The following is a 19,104-nucleotide window of genomic DNA, read 5'->3' on the forward strand; positions in this document are numbered from 1 at the left end:
TGGTGATACCGTTGTACCAGTGTTATCTTACCTTTTAGCCACAAAAGACTGCATGTGACATAATTTGCCTCTTCTTACTCACCCCACTGAGTCAAAAACGGTGAAAAAAACAAGGATGCATACACACAAAGTAGGTCATTAATACATTCTGATTTACAGTGTTGGAGTGAAGGAGATATGTTTTGTGTTGAAAATTAATGGGAATGGCTGCAATGGAAAAAAAAATTCCTTGTGTAATTGAAAACATGACTCAGAATGGTTTCAGTGCTACAGGAGCATGAGAGAGGCTGTGGGAGAGATGATCAAGACAGAAATAATGCGGGCAGCACTGCCAGGAAAGGAGGTGTGGTGGGAGTAGAGCATGCAGCCTGAAGGTCAGGAGGTCTCTACAAGGTTTCCAGACCCCTTGAAGAGAACCGTGGCACGTTGTCCCTTGATTTTGGCTCTGCCCTCCATGCTGACAGGTGTGAGAATCATGGAACAGCTTGGGTTGGAAGGGACCTCAAAGACCATCTGGTTCCAACCCCCTGCCATGGGCAGGGATGCCACCCACTAGATCAGGTCGCCCAGGGCCTCATCTAACCTGGTCCTGAGCACCTCCAGGGATGGGGCATCCACAGCTTCCCTGGGCAACCTGTGCCAGTGCCTCACCACCCTCTGAGGGAAGAATTTCTTCCTAACCTAGATCTCCCCTCTTAGTATAAAGCCATTACCCCTTGTCCTGTCATTACCTGCCCAAGCAAAAAGTCACTCTCCAACTTTTTTATAAGCCCCCTTCAGGTATTGAGAAGCTGCAATGAGGACACCCCAGAGCCTTCTCTTCTTCAGCCTGAACACCCCAACTCCCTCAGCCTGCCTTTACAGCAGAGGTGCTACAGCCCTCTGATCCATCCTTGTGCCTTCCTCTGACCTGCTCAAGAAGGGGAATAGTGTGACTGTGGAGATCCCAGGGACAAGACTTGTCACCTGTTTTGTTTTTTTTAGGGACTTGGTAGGTCACACGAGTCAGCACAGGCTGCCAGAGCTTTCCTGTCTCTCTGATGTGTCAGCCAGCTGCCTCGTAAGCTGTACTTACAGGCATGGTTATTTTGTGTGCTAAAGGTCCTTGGGAGGGTGACAGCTGGAATGAGATCGCTGGAAATGTGATGGATACATCAAGAAACTTCATTGTTCAGAATAAGTGTTAATTATTCAGACATCTAGTGTTAAAATAGTTAAATCGGGTAAATAGCCTCCTATTAGCAAACATTGAGTTACTGATCTGAAAAACTCATCTATTATACCCTTCTGGCAATGCATCTTCTGATTCCCTTTTTAATTTTGGTATTCTTGAGTGCATATGGACGCAGACAGTTTGTGAGACATGCACAGATGCACAGGCTGCCTGTGCTTGTTCTTGTCATTAAAAATGGGGATTGAACAGGTTTTTTCAGGCCACTTAAAATCCATTTGCAAAAGAGCTTTTTCTATTACTAGTGCTAGGACAAATGCCTTCTCCTTAATTGTTTTCTGAGGTTGTGCTTAGAACTAACAGCGATGGCTAATGGTGAGGCAGAAGTCCTCTGTTTGAGGTGGCAGGGGCCACAGTGCCCTAACTGTTGGAGGTGAGGATTTGAAAAGGTTCTTCAACACTCAGCTTTGGTGAGTCAAGTCAAACTTACAGATATTGCTGTTTGACGTGGACATGAGATAGTCTGTTCAGGCTGTGGCGGGTTTACCCAAGCAACCCGGCGCTGTTCGCATTTTGTCTCCTCTCAAAAAAAAGTTAGTGAATGTCATGTAGGCTGGAGTGTCCTGTGTTCACAACTGTAGTCTGATTTTTCAGAAATACAACGTGTGAATCTTCCCACCTTCAGTAACAAGACTTCAATTTTCAAGACAAGCTAAATAGTGTTTACATTTTTAAAATATTCAGAGTTTCCTGAACTAGCACAAGAGGAGACTTTTAAATTCAGCTGTCAAAATACTGTTGAAAAGTATATTAACCAAGTTTAAGTGATGTCCTTCTTCTGTTATTACAAAAATAAATGAATTATCAAACAGATCACCACTTCTGTCTATATGTATATATCTTCTTCAACCTAAGGATTTTATTTTTTTTTAGCTTGCTTCTTTCCAAACTTCTGATGATTTTTCTTAGAGGATCTATCAGATGTTTCTAAGATATTTTGTGGGAGGCATGTTGTACTGGAATGTTAACTTTCCCTGCAGCAGCCCACACAGTGCAGTGCTCTGCACTTATAGCTAGAACAGCAGTGGTATCACACCAGTGTTGTGCCTGCTGCTGAGCAGTGCTGGCACAGCATCAGGACTCTCTCTAACCCTCCTAGGGGGTGGGTAAAAAAGTGAGAAAAGAACATCACCAGGGCAGCTGACCTAAACCAACCAAAGGGATATTCCATACCATATGATGTCACACTCAGCAATAAAACGTGGAAACAGGAAGAAGAGGGGAGGGATAGGCTCTCGTTGTGAAAACGTCTGTCCTCCCAAACACTGGCTGCATGCGTTGAGGCTTTGCTTCAAGGACATGGTCAAGCATCGCTCATTTATGGGAAGTAGAGAGTAATTTATTTCTTCGGCACTTCCGCATAGCCTTTACTTGTTTTGTTTGTTCGTTTGTTTGTTTTTTTCCCTTTTCCCCTTTCCCTCTTTTCCCTTTAGTTAAATTGTTTAATTAATCTTTCTTTAATAATTATTTTTCCCCTTTAATTAAATTATCCTTATCTTAACCCATGAGTTGTTCTTTCCTTTACTTCTTTCCCTCCTCTTCTAAGGAAGAGAGCAGTTGTGGTGTTCAGCTGCCTAGCACGGTAAAACCACCACAGATGCTCAGTAACAATCCCGGTTTTGAGTAAGACAAGCTGCAAGTTCTGATGGTCTGCTGAGAGATGTTGCATTTTAAATCTTTAATAACTTAAAGAGGAGAGTAAAAAGAAAATAATATGACATCTGCTTTATTTCTGACTTCCAGGGCACACCAGCAAGTCGAGTCCGATACAAAGTAGATGTCGTCCAGTTCCCTTACAGTGCCAGCATTTTTGATGTGGAGGAAACTTCAGGGCGTGTAGTAACTCGGGTAAACCTAAATGAAGAGCCAAGTACGGTGTTTAAGGTAAAACCCATATGTCTGTGTATTATCAGTAAAAATGCAAGTAACATTTAATAGTACTCCTTCTACATGTGTTTCTCTCTTATGCTTTATATTTCATAGAAAGATGTGAAATTCTTATTTTGTTTGTTTCTTCAGTTTCTTAATTTCTTTTTGTTACGTGTTTCCTGGCCTTTTTCATTTCAGAAAGATCTTGCACGGATATGATTGCTGCTCTTATGCTGGGGGAAAAAATGGGAAGCAGCTGAAGGAAACCTGCTTTTGGAAGTTAACATAGCTAATGTTTTTGTTTTCAACAAAGCTGTCAGCATAGCAATTTTAGGGGAAAAAAAAAGTAAGGATGGTAATATATCTTGTAGAGAAAGTTACTGCACAGTTTGGGTAGTTGGGGACTTGCGTTCGCAAGTGCTGTAATGTGAAAACACTAGCTTTAAGGAGACAAATTACTATTGTGTTGTTATTGGTACTGAAGTGTAGTTAATCTGGAATAAGGTATGATTTCAATCAAAATCAAAGAAACAGGTCTCCCTTCTTAAATCCATGAATGGAGGAGGTAATTGAAAGTTGGACCTTGTCAGTAAACAAATAAAAAAAAAAAGTATCTTACAATACATGGAGGTTTATATGTAATTTTCCTACTCGGAAGATGCCAACATGTGTCTTCATTCAGGTGTGTTTTGTTTCTTCTTGCCTTTCAGTTATTTTTTTCTGAATTGAGGGTCAAAAAGAGGTTTATTTTCATAGTTTTCAGTTATAAGGAAGTAAAGTTGTCCACCATTTTCCACTTTTTGAGAGTCATGTCAAGCAGTATGATGAGTTTGAGTAGCATTGAAATACTATCTCTCTTAGGAACTTGGGGCACTGCTAATTTATTTCCAATTTCTAATTAATGTAGTGAAACTCGGGGATGGTGGAGGGGGGGAGGAGGGAAGAGAATTATTTATTGATTAACCAGAGTGAAGCTTTTCACAGTAATTCCTTTGTGTGGCTGTTTTCTGAGGCTCTGATACATTACATGCTGGTGACAGGCACATGGACATGGCATGTTTCTGTATGAAAACTGCTCTGTAGTAGGGCAGACCAATGGTAAATTTAGCAGCACTGCATTTCAGAAAATATGGATGCTTAGTGAAGGAACAGAGAAAAGAAGACATAAACTTCCTCTGCTTTGACTTCAGAAATGAGATATGTGGGGACTTCCTGAGTTGGTGTTTGCCTGCAGATCTCCTGAAATAAGGACAAATGTAGGGAAAGAAAAACCTAGCAAACTGTCCATTAGTCCATCTTCAGTGGGCTGGTCTCATCCTTTTGCTGAACCTCATCTGAAAGCTCAAAGCAGGTGAATTTATTTGTCCCAGCAAAGAAGCGTAGATAAATAGACTGAGTAAATAATAATTTGAATAACCAAAGATTAGATATGCAAGAGATTTATAAAGGCTGCCTTTGGTGAAGATCTGTTTTTGTCCATGATTTAGCATCTGGAGGATCTCTTTTCAGAGTTCTTTTGTTGTCAATTGGGGATAGAACATGTTTCTTTCGTTGTTGTTTTGTTATTTGACCTCAGTTTTAAATATTAATCTGTCAGCACCAGAGTCTTACCCAGCACTTCTTTCACTTGTTTTTGGGGGGAGTTGCAGGTATTTTTCTGATAGTAAGTGCTCCAGTGCTTAAATGTAGAGCTGAACTATACCTTTTAAAAAGTTATAATGGATTCTGGAGTTTTGGGTAAGGACAGTCTTTGATAAGATGCGAAGGGAGTCCCATGTATATAAATATAAAATATAAGTTATATTCTTGAAACCGCCAGCATTTTTTGGAGATGTATTTGTAGAAAGCAATGGAATTCTGGTTCCATTTTACTGTGTTTCTGTAAATTTTCTAGCATATGGTTCGACCTACAGATGGCTGTCACCCTTTTCCTCTGCTTTGTTCTTATACAATGTATGATTTGCAGTGAAAGAAAATCACATCTGACTTGTTAGACCCTGAAAATACAAAAAGCACTATTGTAAGTCAACATAATGCTCTCACCTCTACTAAAAATGATTTTCTGTACTACTTACAGCTAGTAGTCATTGCATATGATGATGGAGATCCTGTGAAGTCCAACACCACTACCGTAGAAATTGCCGTACTGCAGCCTTCAGTAATTCCTCGATTTACGCAGGATGAATACAGGTAAAGCATTTATTCATTCACATAACAACTGTTATTTTTTAAGTTGAAATAAATTCCTCTTTGAATGCCATTCTGATGCATGTTGGTTATGAAAAGACAGTATGGAAGCACTTCCTCTGCAAATACCTCAACTTCTCTTCCTTCCGTTGTTCGCTTTGACACACAGAAGGAAAGAAGTTACAAAAATATGGTTTGAACCAGTGCACCAAAAAAGTTATGTGCTTAGAGCTGATAACATATTTACTGATGTTAACACTTCTTTAGGAAACAGAATTTGATGCTACGGTAAGGAAAGAGACAACACTTGAGTTCCTCAGAAGCACAACTGTGTGAAATTGCTTGCAGGACTTTTTGCAGCAGTCCAATTTGACAAAGTAGCAAAATATTTCAGAGTTGCTTCTTCCTCTTAACCACTTTTTTTTTTGGCAGACAGCCATTCCCTGATCTTACCAGATAGTGCTGCAATTTTACCATCCTAATAGGTTGTCTCCAACTGAAAAGTTGAGGGCTGTGGTTGAAAACAGTGAGGAGAGATTTGTTAGAATTTCTCCTCTTAGAAGCTGTTGAAAATGTCAGTTGTGTGGATAAACAAAGTTTTATGCATTGAAGGTATAGCTGGGATCAATGGGGCTTCAGATTGTTTTCTTCAGTCAGTTTGAGCATGTTTCGGTCCTATACACCATTCATGTTGGACAAGAGGGGAATTCAGGGTTTAGGCCTTTGACATTAGAAGCGCAGGTGATTATTACTACTACCCAGTCTTGATTTGATAAAAGTTTACACTGATAATTTAAAGTAAATGAACCCTATTTTCTTAAAATAAATAAATAAATAATGGTGCTGAGGGTGATGAGTTTGTTAATTTTTGTTTCAGTGAAAATGTTCATAAACAGTTTCTGAAATTTGTATGATGATATGAAATAATGGGATCAGTGTGCACAGCCTCCATGTATCAGGAAGTTATAACCTTGCTGCAGTATGTGCTCTTGCATCAAATGTAGCATTATAATCAGTATCAGAATATAAATGGGTTTTGTGCATCTCATTTCAAAATTGAGTACTGTAGGAAATCAGTAGGCAGAAATAAAACGTAGTGTTACTGGCTTCACTAGACCCTAATGAAAGGTCGCGCTCTGCTCTTTTAATGGATTTAGACTAAAATTCACAATGTGCACTGTTTTTCCTCATGATTAGAGTATTAAAATTTTGAAGCAATCCCATGAAGATAATGGAAGATAGAGTATTAAAGCTTTGAAGAAACTGAAAAATAGCAAAATACTGCCAGTACTGTACTAATTTTGCGTTTAATATTGAAACAGAGGTGTGAAATCTGAAAGAGTAGTGCAAAATTATAAACTTAGTATCTAATGATAGCACAAACGATAATTCTTTGCTGAAGGATTTTTAAGAGTATATTTCTGCCACTTCCTGTATTATTTTATTGAATATCTTCAAATGTGTGAGTGTAGTTAGGTAAAGTAATAAAAGATAGAACTTTAAATAAAAATGTTTCCACTTCTTTCTGTAGTTTTGGATACCATGTGAGTGCCTGAATTTCTGCCATCTGAACAGTATTTAAAGCTTTTCTGTAATAGTTAGCCTTCTGTGTTACTGTGTTCATGAAAAATACAAACAGTTCCTATGTATGTAGCTGTGAAAAAAAATGCTCTGGGATAAAGATTTGAGTCATTTGTGAGTATTAAAAATCACAAAACTGCACCAATGTTCAAGTGTCTCGCAATATCAATAGCTGTTAGTGTGCAATAGGCTCAGCGTCTTTCTACAGTAAGTGCATTACTGCTCGCTGCTTTAACAGAAACCTGTGTTAAAGGCGGTTGGATGGCAGGAAAAGTAGCAATAGGCTTCGTCATGTTTTTCTGAACACTGAGTAGTCCAGAACTCAGTTTTGGTTATTGGCTTGCTTTCCATCAGAAGAAGCAGCAGGGTACAGAAATGATCGCGTCCCTGTCCAGTCTCAGCAGCCAGCACATGGCAGGTGGTTGCATGGAGTGACAGAGCACTGCTGTGTCCCAGCCGTGCAGTTGGGAGCCGCTTCTGCCCTGACCCTTCCTTCTCCCTGCCTGGAAGCAGCGTCTGGGGTTGTTGTAAGCTGCAGAAACCTGTGCAGGCAGGGCATTTTGAGGGAGTGCCCAAAAATCTGGCTAAATGGATCCGGCAACAGGCAGAACCTCATCCATAGGATAGCTGTTGCTGGGTGATGTTTGCCATGCATAGGCTGTAACAGTGGTGTCAGCATCAGAAAACCATTGCAAATCTTTAAAGGAGACTCTCCTGTGGTATTTCTTGTAGTGTGTTGCTTGTGAAGTAAAAGCATATTTATAAAAGAGGGAAAGTAGGAGAAAATATCTGGAACTGATAACCAGGATTGTGCTAATGATAGATATTAACTGTGAGGAGAGAGAAAGAGGAAAAGGTGGAAAGCTGCAGGGTACAGTATGATGTCCTGTTACCCAATTCAGGAAGTACGGAGCAAGTTAATGAGAGGGTGAAAAGGAAAAAACCCTTTCATTTAGGATTGAGAAAGCTAGTCCAGTAGTTGTGTTTAACAAGAGAGCATGAAATATGATCCAGAGGCCTTTCCAAGACATTCCAGGTTTTGGGTAAACTACAGAAGCTAATTCACCCAGCCTCACCATCCAGCCTGCAACAGCTAAAGAGACTCTTCACTACTAGGTGCACACTTAGTAATGCGATTTGTTGACCTTTATAAAGCTTCTTTTTTATAAGCTTCTTTTACAACTTTCTCAGACGACCTTCATCCTTAAAGAGCTTGTTCTTGAATATTACCTAGTGATAAATGTTACCTGGAGCAGCCTGGCGTGCTCCAGGATGTCCATTGATTTGGGGACTTTTTGCAAAGTAGCTGCAGTGTTAGACGAGTGGGGCAGAGTCCAACATGTGAGCACAGCCCTAGGAATACTCAGAGCACGGCATGGTCCCTCTGCAGTGTAGAAGAGTTACCTTGCAGCTCACACTGTAACCAGGCAAGTGGATTTGTTTGCACAATTGTGGGGAGAGACCCTAAACTGCAGGACTGCAGGCAGAGTTTACATTGCCTTCAGCAGAAGGAATGGAGCACACATCTCCCAAAGCTACCATGAGCTGCAGTGGTGTCCTAGGAGATGGGGCCTTTATTTCCCTACAATGAAGGAAGCCTGAAGAAAAGTTGTTCAAATTCCCAAAATACCTTTAGATGACAACCGAATAACCCCTCTTATCTTCTCCTCACGAATTCATAGGATTAGCTGAATAGCCTGGTTTCTCTTTCCAAAGAAACAGCCTTACTCCATTCTTGGTAATTTTTTTTTGAGATGCACACCATTGCAAAAGCCTCTCAAAATCTTTTGAGGGTGGCAAAAGCACTTGCTCATTTTCTTCAGTGTGACAAATTGAATGAAAGTAACCCCAAAACTTTCTGATTTAGTTCTGAGATTCTCTGACATTTTGGAGCAGGACCGGTTTCAGTTCCTAAGGTTTTCAGGGATTGTCAGACTGCAAACTGCATTTCTCTTTGGTTTCTAGACAGTGATGCAAGCTGAAACTGGCAGGTTTCAAAAAGACTTATTTTTTAGTTGACTTACTATATCTTTAGGGTAAACGTCAGCTCAGAGTAATGGTGCTTGTCAGCAAAATGATTAACTTCTGGATGTGGATACTAGAATTTTGAAGGGATTGAAAGCTAGTGGTTTTGCAGTGGATTACTATTGATCTTTGCTTGCATAATTGCCATAATCTGGATGATTCCAACACATTTTTTCTAGCTCTTTTACAAAGTTCATTTCTGTGTATTTAGAAAAAGGTTACAGTTGAGCAGTTTTACAGAATAAAGCTGCCTGTGCAGTTGCAAGATGTATTACAAGTCAGAAATAAATGCAGAGAAGTAGAAGAGAGGACCAGATGGCATGATCACAAAGGCACAGCCGCATTAGGCAGATAGGGAGATGGAAGTGCAACCGTGCCTTGAGCTGTTGCTCTGGCAGCCCTGCAGCAGCACATTAGGGGTTCTGACTTGAGCCCTGTTCATCCTAAGGAAGGGTTTGATTGATTGTTTTCCATGTCTTAAAGTGACTTCCCCAGGATGCAGCAGCCGAGTAATAGGCTTGCCTTTTATCCACTGGCTTTTCCACTGCATTATTCCATAATTTGGAGAAAATTAACTAGCCCCCCTTTTTCCCATCCACCTTTTTTCTTTGGATTGTAAATTGTACTGGAGACGTCCAGGTGTTGTAGTGCAATGTATATAGAACAACAGCAAAGAGAAGTCAAGATCCTGGAGAATCCAAAAATAAAATTTTGGCCTACTGCTTGTTGCATGTGGCTGTCCTCTGCAGGCACCACTGCACCACAGCTCCCACAGCTCCCTCATCTGCATCCATAAGTAACAGCCTGTCTTCATGGTACCTCAACTGGTACTGCAGGCTGTGCTCCTGGCCAGGGTGCTTGTGCTGAAGCTGCAGGGTTTAACGGCATTAGGAACATGGATCCTCCTGTACTCAGATTCTTGTCTGCCCTTGTCTTGGTTATTAGGACTTGGAGAGGGCTGATGGCAGCATTGCCTGCAAAGTAAAGTGTTTTGAAAACCAGGCCTTCTTTTCTAGTTCAGCAAAAACACAAAGGATGGAGAGGCAAAAATGAAAAAGCATCGAAGGCATACAACATGCAGACATTTATTTCTGTGTGGATAGATCACCTCTGAGCCCACTTGACCTCTTGCTGCTGAGCAAGGACACCGTGCTGCTGATGCTCTTGTCGCTGCGCCTCCCCGCAGGCAGCTGGCAGTTGGATTCAGCTGGTTCTCCAGAGTGCTGAGAGCAGAGGGAGGTACAGCTGCCAGAGTCTGCACGTTGGGTGCTGGGCAGCAGTGTGGGGACACGGCCTGACCTGCCATTCGCTCTGCCTCTCATAGCCAGAGTGAGCCAGGGCCTGGGGGAGTTGGGCATGGCGAGGGGATGAAGGAGGGGACGCCAGCACTCAAGGCTTTGTGCAGCACTGCCCGAAATGGCTGTGGCCATTTGTAGTCTCTTACAGTTTTTAATGCTGACTTTGATATCATTCTGCTTAGTGCTGGTGAAACAGCCACATCTTGGGTAATAAATCACGTACCTGGGAAAATGAATTGAGCTGTTTTGAGCTCTCCTTTTCCAAGCTATTTCTCTTGTCCTGACAGTTCCATCGCAGATCACCTCTTGACTGAACCCTAAAACAGGTAATTGATTCAGAAGTTTCCATTTCTTCCAAACAGGTAATGGCAGTACTTTGATTCCTTAATTAACAGATCATAATTAGTAGCACCATGGAACAGTGAAGACCGGATGTGAAGTGAACCTTAGATGATCACAAATATTATTTTTTTTGCAAGCCTGTCCTCTTACGAGTACATTCTCATTTAAAAGAAAAAAAAAAAAAAGGTTCAAAGGGACTTGGTATTTTTTTGTTTTGTTAATTAATAAATACCACATCCTCTTTGCGACTAGAAGGTCATTGCTAATAGTGATGTGCTGCTGTAGCAAGAAATGAAATTTTAACCAAAAGCAGTATCATTGGTTCCTAATTACTGCATGTGGACACATTAAGCAGGTGTTCAGCCATTTCAATAGCAGAAAAAGGAAAATACTGGAAACCTTTAGTTTCTGTTAGTGCTGTGTTATCAGTCCCCGTCCTGTTTGAAAATATGCACCTACTTATACAGTAATCTGAAGTTTGCTTCCAATCTATGAGGAAATCTGTGAGGTCGAAAAATTGAGGGTGTTACTAGATATAAATGTAGTGTGGCATTGTACTTCTGTGCTAGGTGCAACATTCTACTGGGAAAATGTATTCTGTGTAAAAGAGAGGTTATGTGACATGTGGACCTTTCTTGCTCAGCAAAAGATAGGATATAGTTTCCACTTCATTAAATCCACCTACATCATCGGCAAGTACCATCCAAGCAAATAGCCATGTATTGTAGGGTTTCACTAAACAAAATTTCAAGTTCCTATCAGGAGTCACTTGGAAGTGTTACTCCAAGAGGCTTCTCCCAGTTCTCTGGTCTCCTGCTCTTTAGACAAACAGTTACGATGAACTAGGGTATGGAGAATCCTGCACAGAGGCATTGAGGCTATGGGTAGCATTTAATGTTTGAGCATTTAATGTTTGAGAGTGAGTGCTTACTCAGCACCTGGCCTGATGGCCGCAGATGGGTCCCTATCTTTTAGGGGAAAAAGGATCCTGGGCCAGGAGCTGGCAGGGCTCATTGAGAGAGCTTTAAACTAGGTAAGAAGGGGGATGAGGCTGAAGCAAGGATTGTTGAGGCTGTGCCAGGGGGAACAATAGCAAGGCCGGGGGATAAGGTAATGGCCCAGCTGAAGTGCATCTACACCAATGCACGCAGCATGGGTAACAAACAGGAGGAGCTGGAAGCCATCGTGCAGCGGGCAGGCTACGACTTGGTTGCCATCATGGAGACGTGGTGGGACCAGTCTCATGACTGGAGTGCTGCAATGCCTGGCTATAAGCTCTATAGAAGGGACAGGCAGCACAGAAGGGGTGGTGGTGCGGCTCTCTATATTAGAGAGTCTTTCGAGGTTGTGGAACTCGAGGCTGGGAATGACAAGGTCGAGTCCCTTTGGGTTAGGATAGGCAGGGACAACAAGGCTGGTGTCCTGGTCGGGGTCTGCTATAGACCGCCGAACCAGGATGAGGAGACGGATGAGGAGTTCTACAGGCAACTGACAGAAGTTGCGAAATCTTCAGCGCTTGTACTCGTGGGGGACTTCAACTTCCCTGACATATCCTGGAAGCACAACACAGCCCAGAGAAAGCAGTCTAGGAGGTTTCTGGAGAGCGTGGAAGATAGCTTCCTGACGCAGCTGGTTAGTGAACCTACCAGGGGTGGCGCCCCGCTAGACCTTCTCTTCACAAACAGAGAAGGACTGGTGGAGGATGTGATTGTTGGGCGCTGTCTTGGGCAGAGTGACCACAAAATGGTGGAGTTCACTATTCTTGGCGAGGCCAGGAAGGGGACCAGTAAAACCACTGTATTGGACTTTCGGAGGGCTGACTTTGAGCTGCTCAGGACACTAGTTGGTAGAGTCCCTTGGGAGGCGGTTCTGAAGGGCAGAGGGGTCCAGGAAGGCTGGGCGCTCCTCAAGAGGGAAATCTTAATGGCGCAGGAACGGTCTGTCCCCACGTGCCCAAAGACGAGCTGGCGGGGAAGAAGACCAGCCTGGCTCAACAGAGAATTGTGGCTTGAGCTCAGCAGAAAAAAGAGGGTTTATAATCTTTGGAAAAGTGGGCAGGCCACTAGGGAGGACTATAAGGATGTTGCGAGGCTGTGCAGGGACAAAATTAGGAAGGCCAAAGCTCATCTGGAGCTCAATCTGGCTACTGCCGTTAAAGATAACAAAAAACGTTTCTATAAATACATCAACACAGAAAGGAGGACTAAGGAGAATCTCCATCCTTTACTGGATGCGGGGTAAACTTAGTTACAAGAGATGAGGAAAAGGCGGAGGTGCTCAATGCCTTCTTCGCCTCAGTCTTTAGCGGCAACACTGTTTGTTCTCTGGATACCCAGTACCCTGAGCTGGTGGAAGGGGATGGGGAGCAGGATGTGGCCCTCACTATCCACGAAGAACTGGTTGGTGACCTGCTACGGCACTTGGATGTGCACAAGTCAATGGGGCCGGATGGGATCCACCCAAGGGTACTGAGAGAACTGGCAGAGGAGCTGGCCAAGCCACTGTCCATCATTTATCAGCAGTCCTGGCTATCGGGGGAGGTCCCAGTCGACTGGCAGCTAGCAAACGTGACGCCCATCTACAAGAAGGGCCGGAGGGCAGACCCGGGAAATTACAGGCCTGTCAGTTTGACCTCAGTGCCAGGAAAGCTCATGGAGCAGATCCTCCTGAGAGTCATCACGCAGCACTTGCAGGGGAAGCAGGCGATCAGGCCCAGTCAGCATGGGTTTATGAAAGGCAGGTCCTGCTTGACGAACCTGATCTCCTTCTATGACAAAGTGACGCGCTGGGTGGACGAGGGAAAGGCTATGGATGTGGTCTACCTTGACTTCAGCAAGGCTTTTGACACTGTTTCCCACAGCATTCTCCTCAAGAAACTGGTTGCTCTTGATTTGGTCTGGCGCACGCTTTGTTGGGTTAGAAACTGGCTGGATAGCCGGGCCCAAAGAGTCGTGGTAAATGGAGTCAAGTCCAGTTGGAGGCCAGTCACTAGTGGTGTTCCCCAGGGCTCGGTGCTGAGGCCGGTCCTCTTTAATCTCTTCATCGATGATCTGGACGAGGGCATCGAGTGCACCCTCAGTAAGTTTGCAGATGACACCTAGCTATGCGCGTGTGTCGATCTGCTCGAGAGTAGGAAAGCTCTGCAGGAGGATCTGGATAGGCTGCACCGATGGGCTGAGGTCAACTGCATGAAGTTCAACAAGGCCAAGTGCCAGGTCCTGCACCTGGGGTGCAATAACCCCAAGCAGAGCTACAGGCTGGGAGAGGAATGGTTGGAGAGCTGCCAGGCAGAGAAGGACCTGGGAGTGATGGTGGATAGTCAGCTGAATATGAGCCAGCAGTGTGCTCAGGTGGCCAAGAAGGCCAACAGCATCCTGGCTTGTATCAGAAACAGTGTGACCAGCAGGGCTAGGGAGGTGATCGTCCCCCTGTACTTGGCTCTGGTGAGGCCGAACCTCGAGTACTGTGTTCAGTTTTGGGCCCCTCGCTACAAGAAGGACATGGAGGTGCTTGAGCGAGTCCAGAGAAGGGCGACGAAGCTGGTGAGGGGCCTGGAGAACAAGTCCTACGAGGAGCGGCTGAGGGAGCTGGGCTTGTTCAGCCTGGAGAAGAGGAGGCTCAGGGGCGACCTTATCGCTCTTTTTAGGTACCTCAAGGGAGGCTGTAGCGAGGTGGGGGTTGGTCTGTTCTCCCACGTGCCTGGTGACAGGACGAGGGGGAATGGGCTTAAGTTGAGCCAGGGGAGTTTTAGGTTGAATGTTAGGAAGAACTTCTTTACCGAAAGGGTTGTTAGACATTGGAATAGGCTGCCCAGGGAAGTGGTGGAGTCACCATCCCTGGAAGTCTTTAAAAGACGTTTAGATGTAGAGCTTAGGGATATGGTTTAGTGGGGACTGTTAGCGTTAGGTCAGAGGTTGGACTCGATGATCTTGAGGTCTCTTCCAACCTAGAAATTCTGTGATTCTGTGATCTAATTTCTGTACCTCTTTCCAGAAAGTGCCATTTGGCACTGAACAGCTTCTCCATTGATGTCAACGTCTGAGGCAGCTTTGCTTTTCTTGTTCCAAGTATTCTACAAATATGGCCCAACTTCTTTCAGATTAAAGAAAGAAATATGGGTATTTAGAAAAATGAGTTATTCCTGGGAGAGGAACAAATTAATCTATACATCTCTTAGAACTTCTTCCTATAAGTTCTCTTCAGGAGTCAGGACAGCAGCAGAGGAAGTCCTTTGTTCAAACCAACTGGGAAGAGATCTCCAACCCGTGAACACCAGTGAGGTTTCCGAAGCTGTGGTCCTAGTGATTTACTTATTTGTCTTTGACACGTTGCTTTGAGAACCGAGTACTTGAGAGGGCATAACTTGTTTCCTTCAAGGAAAATGACTTTATTCAGGGAATCAAAGTGCTTCCAAAATAAAACAGTCAGTCAGAGTGGTAGGATGTAAGCTTCTGCCTTAAATCTGGTAATTTTTTCATCAGGTTGCTGTATTTTTTTAAGCCTCTGTTTGTTGAAATTTTCCTTTTTCTCTCTTCATTGAGCTCAATGCTAGGTTAAGTAGTGCTCAGCTACATCACAGGAGGGTCATTTCCCTCTTCTTGTAGCAGGAGCGTGAAGGATGTTAGCTGTGTCCCTCAGGTGCTTTTTGTGTAATACTGGTGGATTTAGAGCAGCCATCTGGGTAACCCTTTTCCCAGCTTCTCATCCCACATTTCCCACTATAGAATTTGCATTCTATAAAGGAAAGACATGACAAAGAATGAAGTTCTACAGGCAGCATTTTCAGCATTTCACCACTCTGAGGTGGGGGGGGAACCTGCAGTAAGAGGGATAATACGTGGGCTCCCACATGCATTTTTAATTTGCCTCACGTGTCAGTGGCAGCTTTGGAATCAGTGTTACATGGGAGTGTTTTCAAGGCAATAATTTGTTCTGTCATAAAAAAAATACAAAAGCACTCTTCACCATGTGGCTATGAAAAAATAGGAAATTAAATGGTTTCTACAGCAGATACTGAAGCGTGGTTGCACTGATAAACCAGGGAGTTTGATGATTAGAGTGCAGTAGAAGGATCACCCATTTGTCCTGTTTTGCTGAGTTAAGTCATGCTGCATCACAATTACTAAAACCTACTACTTTATGCCAAACGAGAGGAAAACTCTCTCTTGGTGTTTTTCCATGCAATACCATGTGGTGAATGCAGCTGCGTGCTGCCCAGGTTGCACCAGAAGCAGCATGGGGTGCAGCTCATGCAAGGAAGCTGCCTTGCTGTGTCTGGTGTAGTTGAGGGTCAGGGCTGAACGACTGTTTTCAAATCCACATTCAGTCAGATGAAATGTGGAAGTAAATCACTCCAGGAATGGGAATGCAGAATAGAAATGCAGACAGAAATGCAGTATTAGCCCCTACCAGCTCTTGGCAGCATATTACGAGAGCACAAAACCACTGCATAAACCTTGCCCTGGGATTTGATCCTGTCCATACCTGTCTGTCTGGCAGATCGGCATATGTGAGAGAGCCCTACATTCTGCTTGACAGGGATTTTTTTCCTTTTTTTTTTTTTTTTTTTTTGCTTTCGTAGTAATCCTGACAGAAATATTTATTTCTTTGTGACCTCAGCTTTCATTTATAAAGTTCAGTGGAATCACACACATGCATAATGCCTGATGACTGAGAATTCATGGGAATAAAATCTGACACTTGGTTTAAAAGATAATAGGTTGTGACAGGGGCTCACTGTAACAATGTCCAAACTCCCTTGTCATCTGTTTCAGAGATAAATACCATGGAAAGGTCAGAATGTCTTGAACCAATTTGAGAATTGAGACAGAAAGTGAGGATGTTAAGTACAGTAAGGAATACATGATCCTTCTCAGCCCACTGTGGAGATACACTGCTTGGAAAATGCATCAAGTGAAGGACAAAGTAATCTTTTCCAGAGAAAAAGAATTACAGACTCTGTCAAACTGTTCAGATTGTTAAAGTTATGCAAACTGGAAACTGAGAATTCGATTACTGCTCTAAAATATGGTTAGATGCTTTGTTTTTTTGAGCCAGGGCAGGAAACAAGGTAGCCTAAATGTAGGTGAAACCATTAGAAGAGCTGCCATCATTATACTTCTGTCATTTGTTTCTTTAATTATTGCTTCAGTGTACCAGTTAAACTTATACTTACTTTTTTCCATGTTTTTAAAAATTCAATTGTGGCCTATTTAAATGTTTCTGTTGTAGATCTGTTACTAGCTATTTTAGTCTCCATATAACTTCACTGTTAGCATGCCTCATTTTGAAATTTCTATTGCTCTGTCTACACTTGACCTTTTTCCAGGAAAAAAAAAAAAAATAATAATAATATATATATATATATCATAGAATCATTCATTTAAGTTGGAAAAGACCTCTAGGATCATCAGGTCCAGCCATTAACCTAGACTGTCATGTCTACCACTAAACGGCTTACATATCTTTTCTTTAGTGCAAATAATCAGATAGACAAAAAAAAAAAAAAAAAAAAAAAAAAAAAAAAGATTAAGATAAAGAATCTGTGCAGGAGTGGGTACAATGCTCAGAAAGGTTTCAGTTAGAAAGCTTCAGGTAAAATGCCACTGAGAGTTAAAAGTAGCTAAGGCCAAAACATCTCTAGAAGCTGTCATGTTAGAGGGAGATGATGTTACTAGGGGTCCAAATGACATTTTTAATCAAGTCAAGATGAGAATTTTAGTAAAGTAATTAAAAACATAATAAAATAAAATTGCTTATCTTCTGGCCTGTGCTGGTGGGCTTCCATGAACTAAAATAAAATCCACCAAACAGTTGTCTGAAGTGTCCAATACAGCATACATACACATCATGCTATTAAACTTCAGTGCTAAACCAATTTTTCAATTTATTATTGGGTTTGCTGGTTTTAAATTTAATTTTTGATTAAATCTGATGTTCATGCTTTTGGAGATAGAAAAATTTCATGGTGAATTTAAAGCATATTGGATAGCAGACAAATTGAAAAATGAATGAGAGTTTGACTTGTTTAGCAAAGGAAGAAAAAGAGAAAAAGAGGAAAAGTTAAAATTATGCTTTGGGGTTTAAAAATAATTATACCTTACCAGTGTGTTTTTAATATGTATTCTGTCTTCATTTCCCCCTCTGATGCAAGATTAGAATAATTGAGATATAGCAAATTAAAAGATAACTACATTTTCATAACTTGTATTTTTTTTTCTGTTTAAATAATGGATTTATTTTAATCTTGGTTTTCTTCTAGGTTATGAACTTTTTTGTCTTGTGTTTTTTGTTTTTGTTTGTCTTTTTTTGAGGGGCAAACAGTTTATGGCATGAAGGCAGCAAGCAATACAGTAGAGGTCTCGAAGAGAGAAATACAGGCAATTCTTAAACTTCTTTGGGGGAGCTAAATCCAAAGAGTAGGACAGAAGACGTATTACTGAACGTCAGTTTTAGATCCATTTGAAAGCATGTTATTTTTCCCAAATCCGAGGCTGCCGGATACAGGCCTTATCTCAATGTGGCACAAAGCAGTTGAGGCTGTTCCTTTTTATACTTTGCTGCTTTGGGGCCCTCTTCTCCTACCACAGCTTGTTAGGAAGGGCTTGGGCAGGTGGGGTGGCTCTGCAATGAGGCTGGGGATCCTAGGGGGTTTCCATTGTACCCCAGTCTAAGCCTCATCTGGGTGGCTTGGACTGGATCGAACTGCCTTGCTGCTGTCAGGTCTTCTCTAACCAGCCTTTGACATTCAGTAATGCAAAATTATTGCCTCAAAATGTCCTTGCCTGTTGCCTAAAATAGCTTTTAATGGTATGTCTACTACTCTCACACACACACAAATCACTGTTGTAGATCATAGTCATTCAAAAATTGGAAAATAATGAGCTTATTCCCAAAGAAAGCTTATTAGAGCTTGCAGTACAGGATAAAGAACAGTATATTGTCAGTTGCATACCTTTGTCTTTTACTACTTTGCTTCTCTACATTTCAGCAAAATGTTAAGAGACCAGCTGTATGTTTTAATTCCACTGATGCATTGCTCCCTTTGAACTTGGTCACCTTAGTTAAATCAGGGAAATTAAATCAATCCCATTACTGTGGTGGTTTTTTGTCCGCTTCCTCTATGGCCTTTCATAGCAAACACAAAAGCCTCTTTCTAATTGATATTGATTTGTCAATTCATTGAATTCAGCTGTGTCAGAGGGGAGGTTACAAGGCCATTTGCATTAAAAGAATAGGCTGAAAGTGTGCTTCAGATGAAATGTAGGTTTTGAATATACAGTCAAAAAGGTTTTTGTTCAAATCATGTGCCTTAAAAGAGAAAGAAAACAAAAGAATATGTAATGCAACATAAAATGGATCTTTTTTTCTCACTGGCCTGCATTTCTGACCTCATCAAAAGAGCTACAGCTTGAAATGTTTTCAGATTTGACAGCCTTTTTTCTGTCTTGAAGTTTGCATTTTTAAAGTGCATGTTAATAAACGTTGTGTAACACTAGTTTTGTAGCTTAATCAATTAAATAGCAATCATGAGTTTAATAATTTAATAATCTACTGCTGATAGCATGTTTG

The 19,104-nt window shown here is 42.1% G+C and overlaps 1 protein-coding gene across 4 annotated transcripts in view; it reads left to right on the top strand.

Annotated features, from left to right (window-relative positions):
* Positions 1 to 19,104, top strand: part of PCDH15 (protocadherin related 15) — a gene marked incomplete at both ends in the record, with an annotated part of 362,472 nt that overhangs the window by 264,043 nt on the left and 79,325 nt on the right. For all 4 annotated transcript variants that reach the window (XM_084290012.1, XM_084290010.1, XM_084290013.1 and 1 more), the window contains 2 exons: positions 2,975 to 3,115; positions 5,178 to 5,290. In XM_084290012.1, coding sequence (XP_084146138.1) covers positions 2,975 to 3,115; positions 5,178 to 5,290 — 254 coding nt within the window. The remainder of the gene's footprint in view (positions 1 to 2,974; positions 3,116 to 5,177; positions 5,291 to 19,104) is intronic.

Source organism: Netta rufina (assembly GCF_964035555.1).
Source record: "Netta rufina genome assembly, chromosome: 7".
Taxonomy (NCBI): Eukaryota; Metazoa; Chordata; class Aves; order Anseriformes; family Anatidae; genus Netta; species Netta rufina.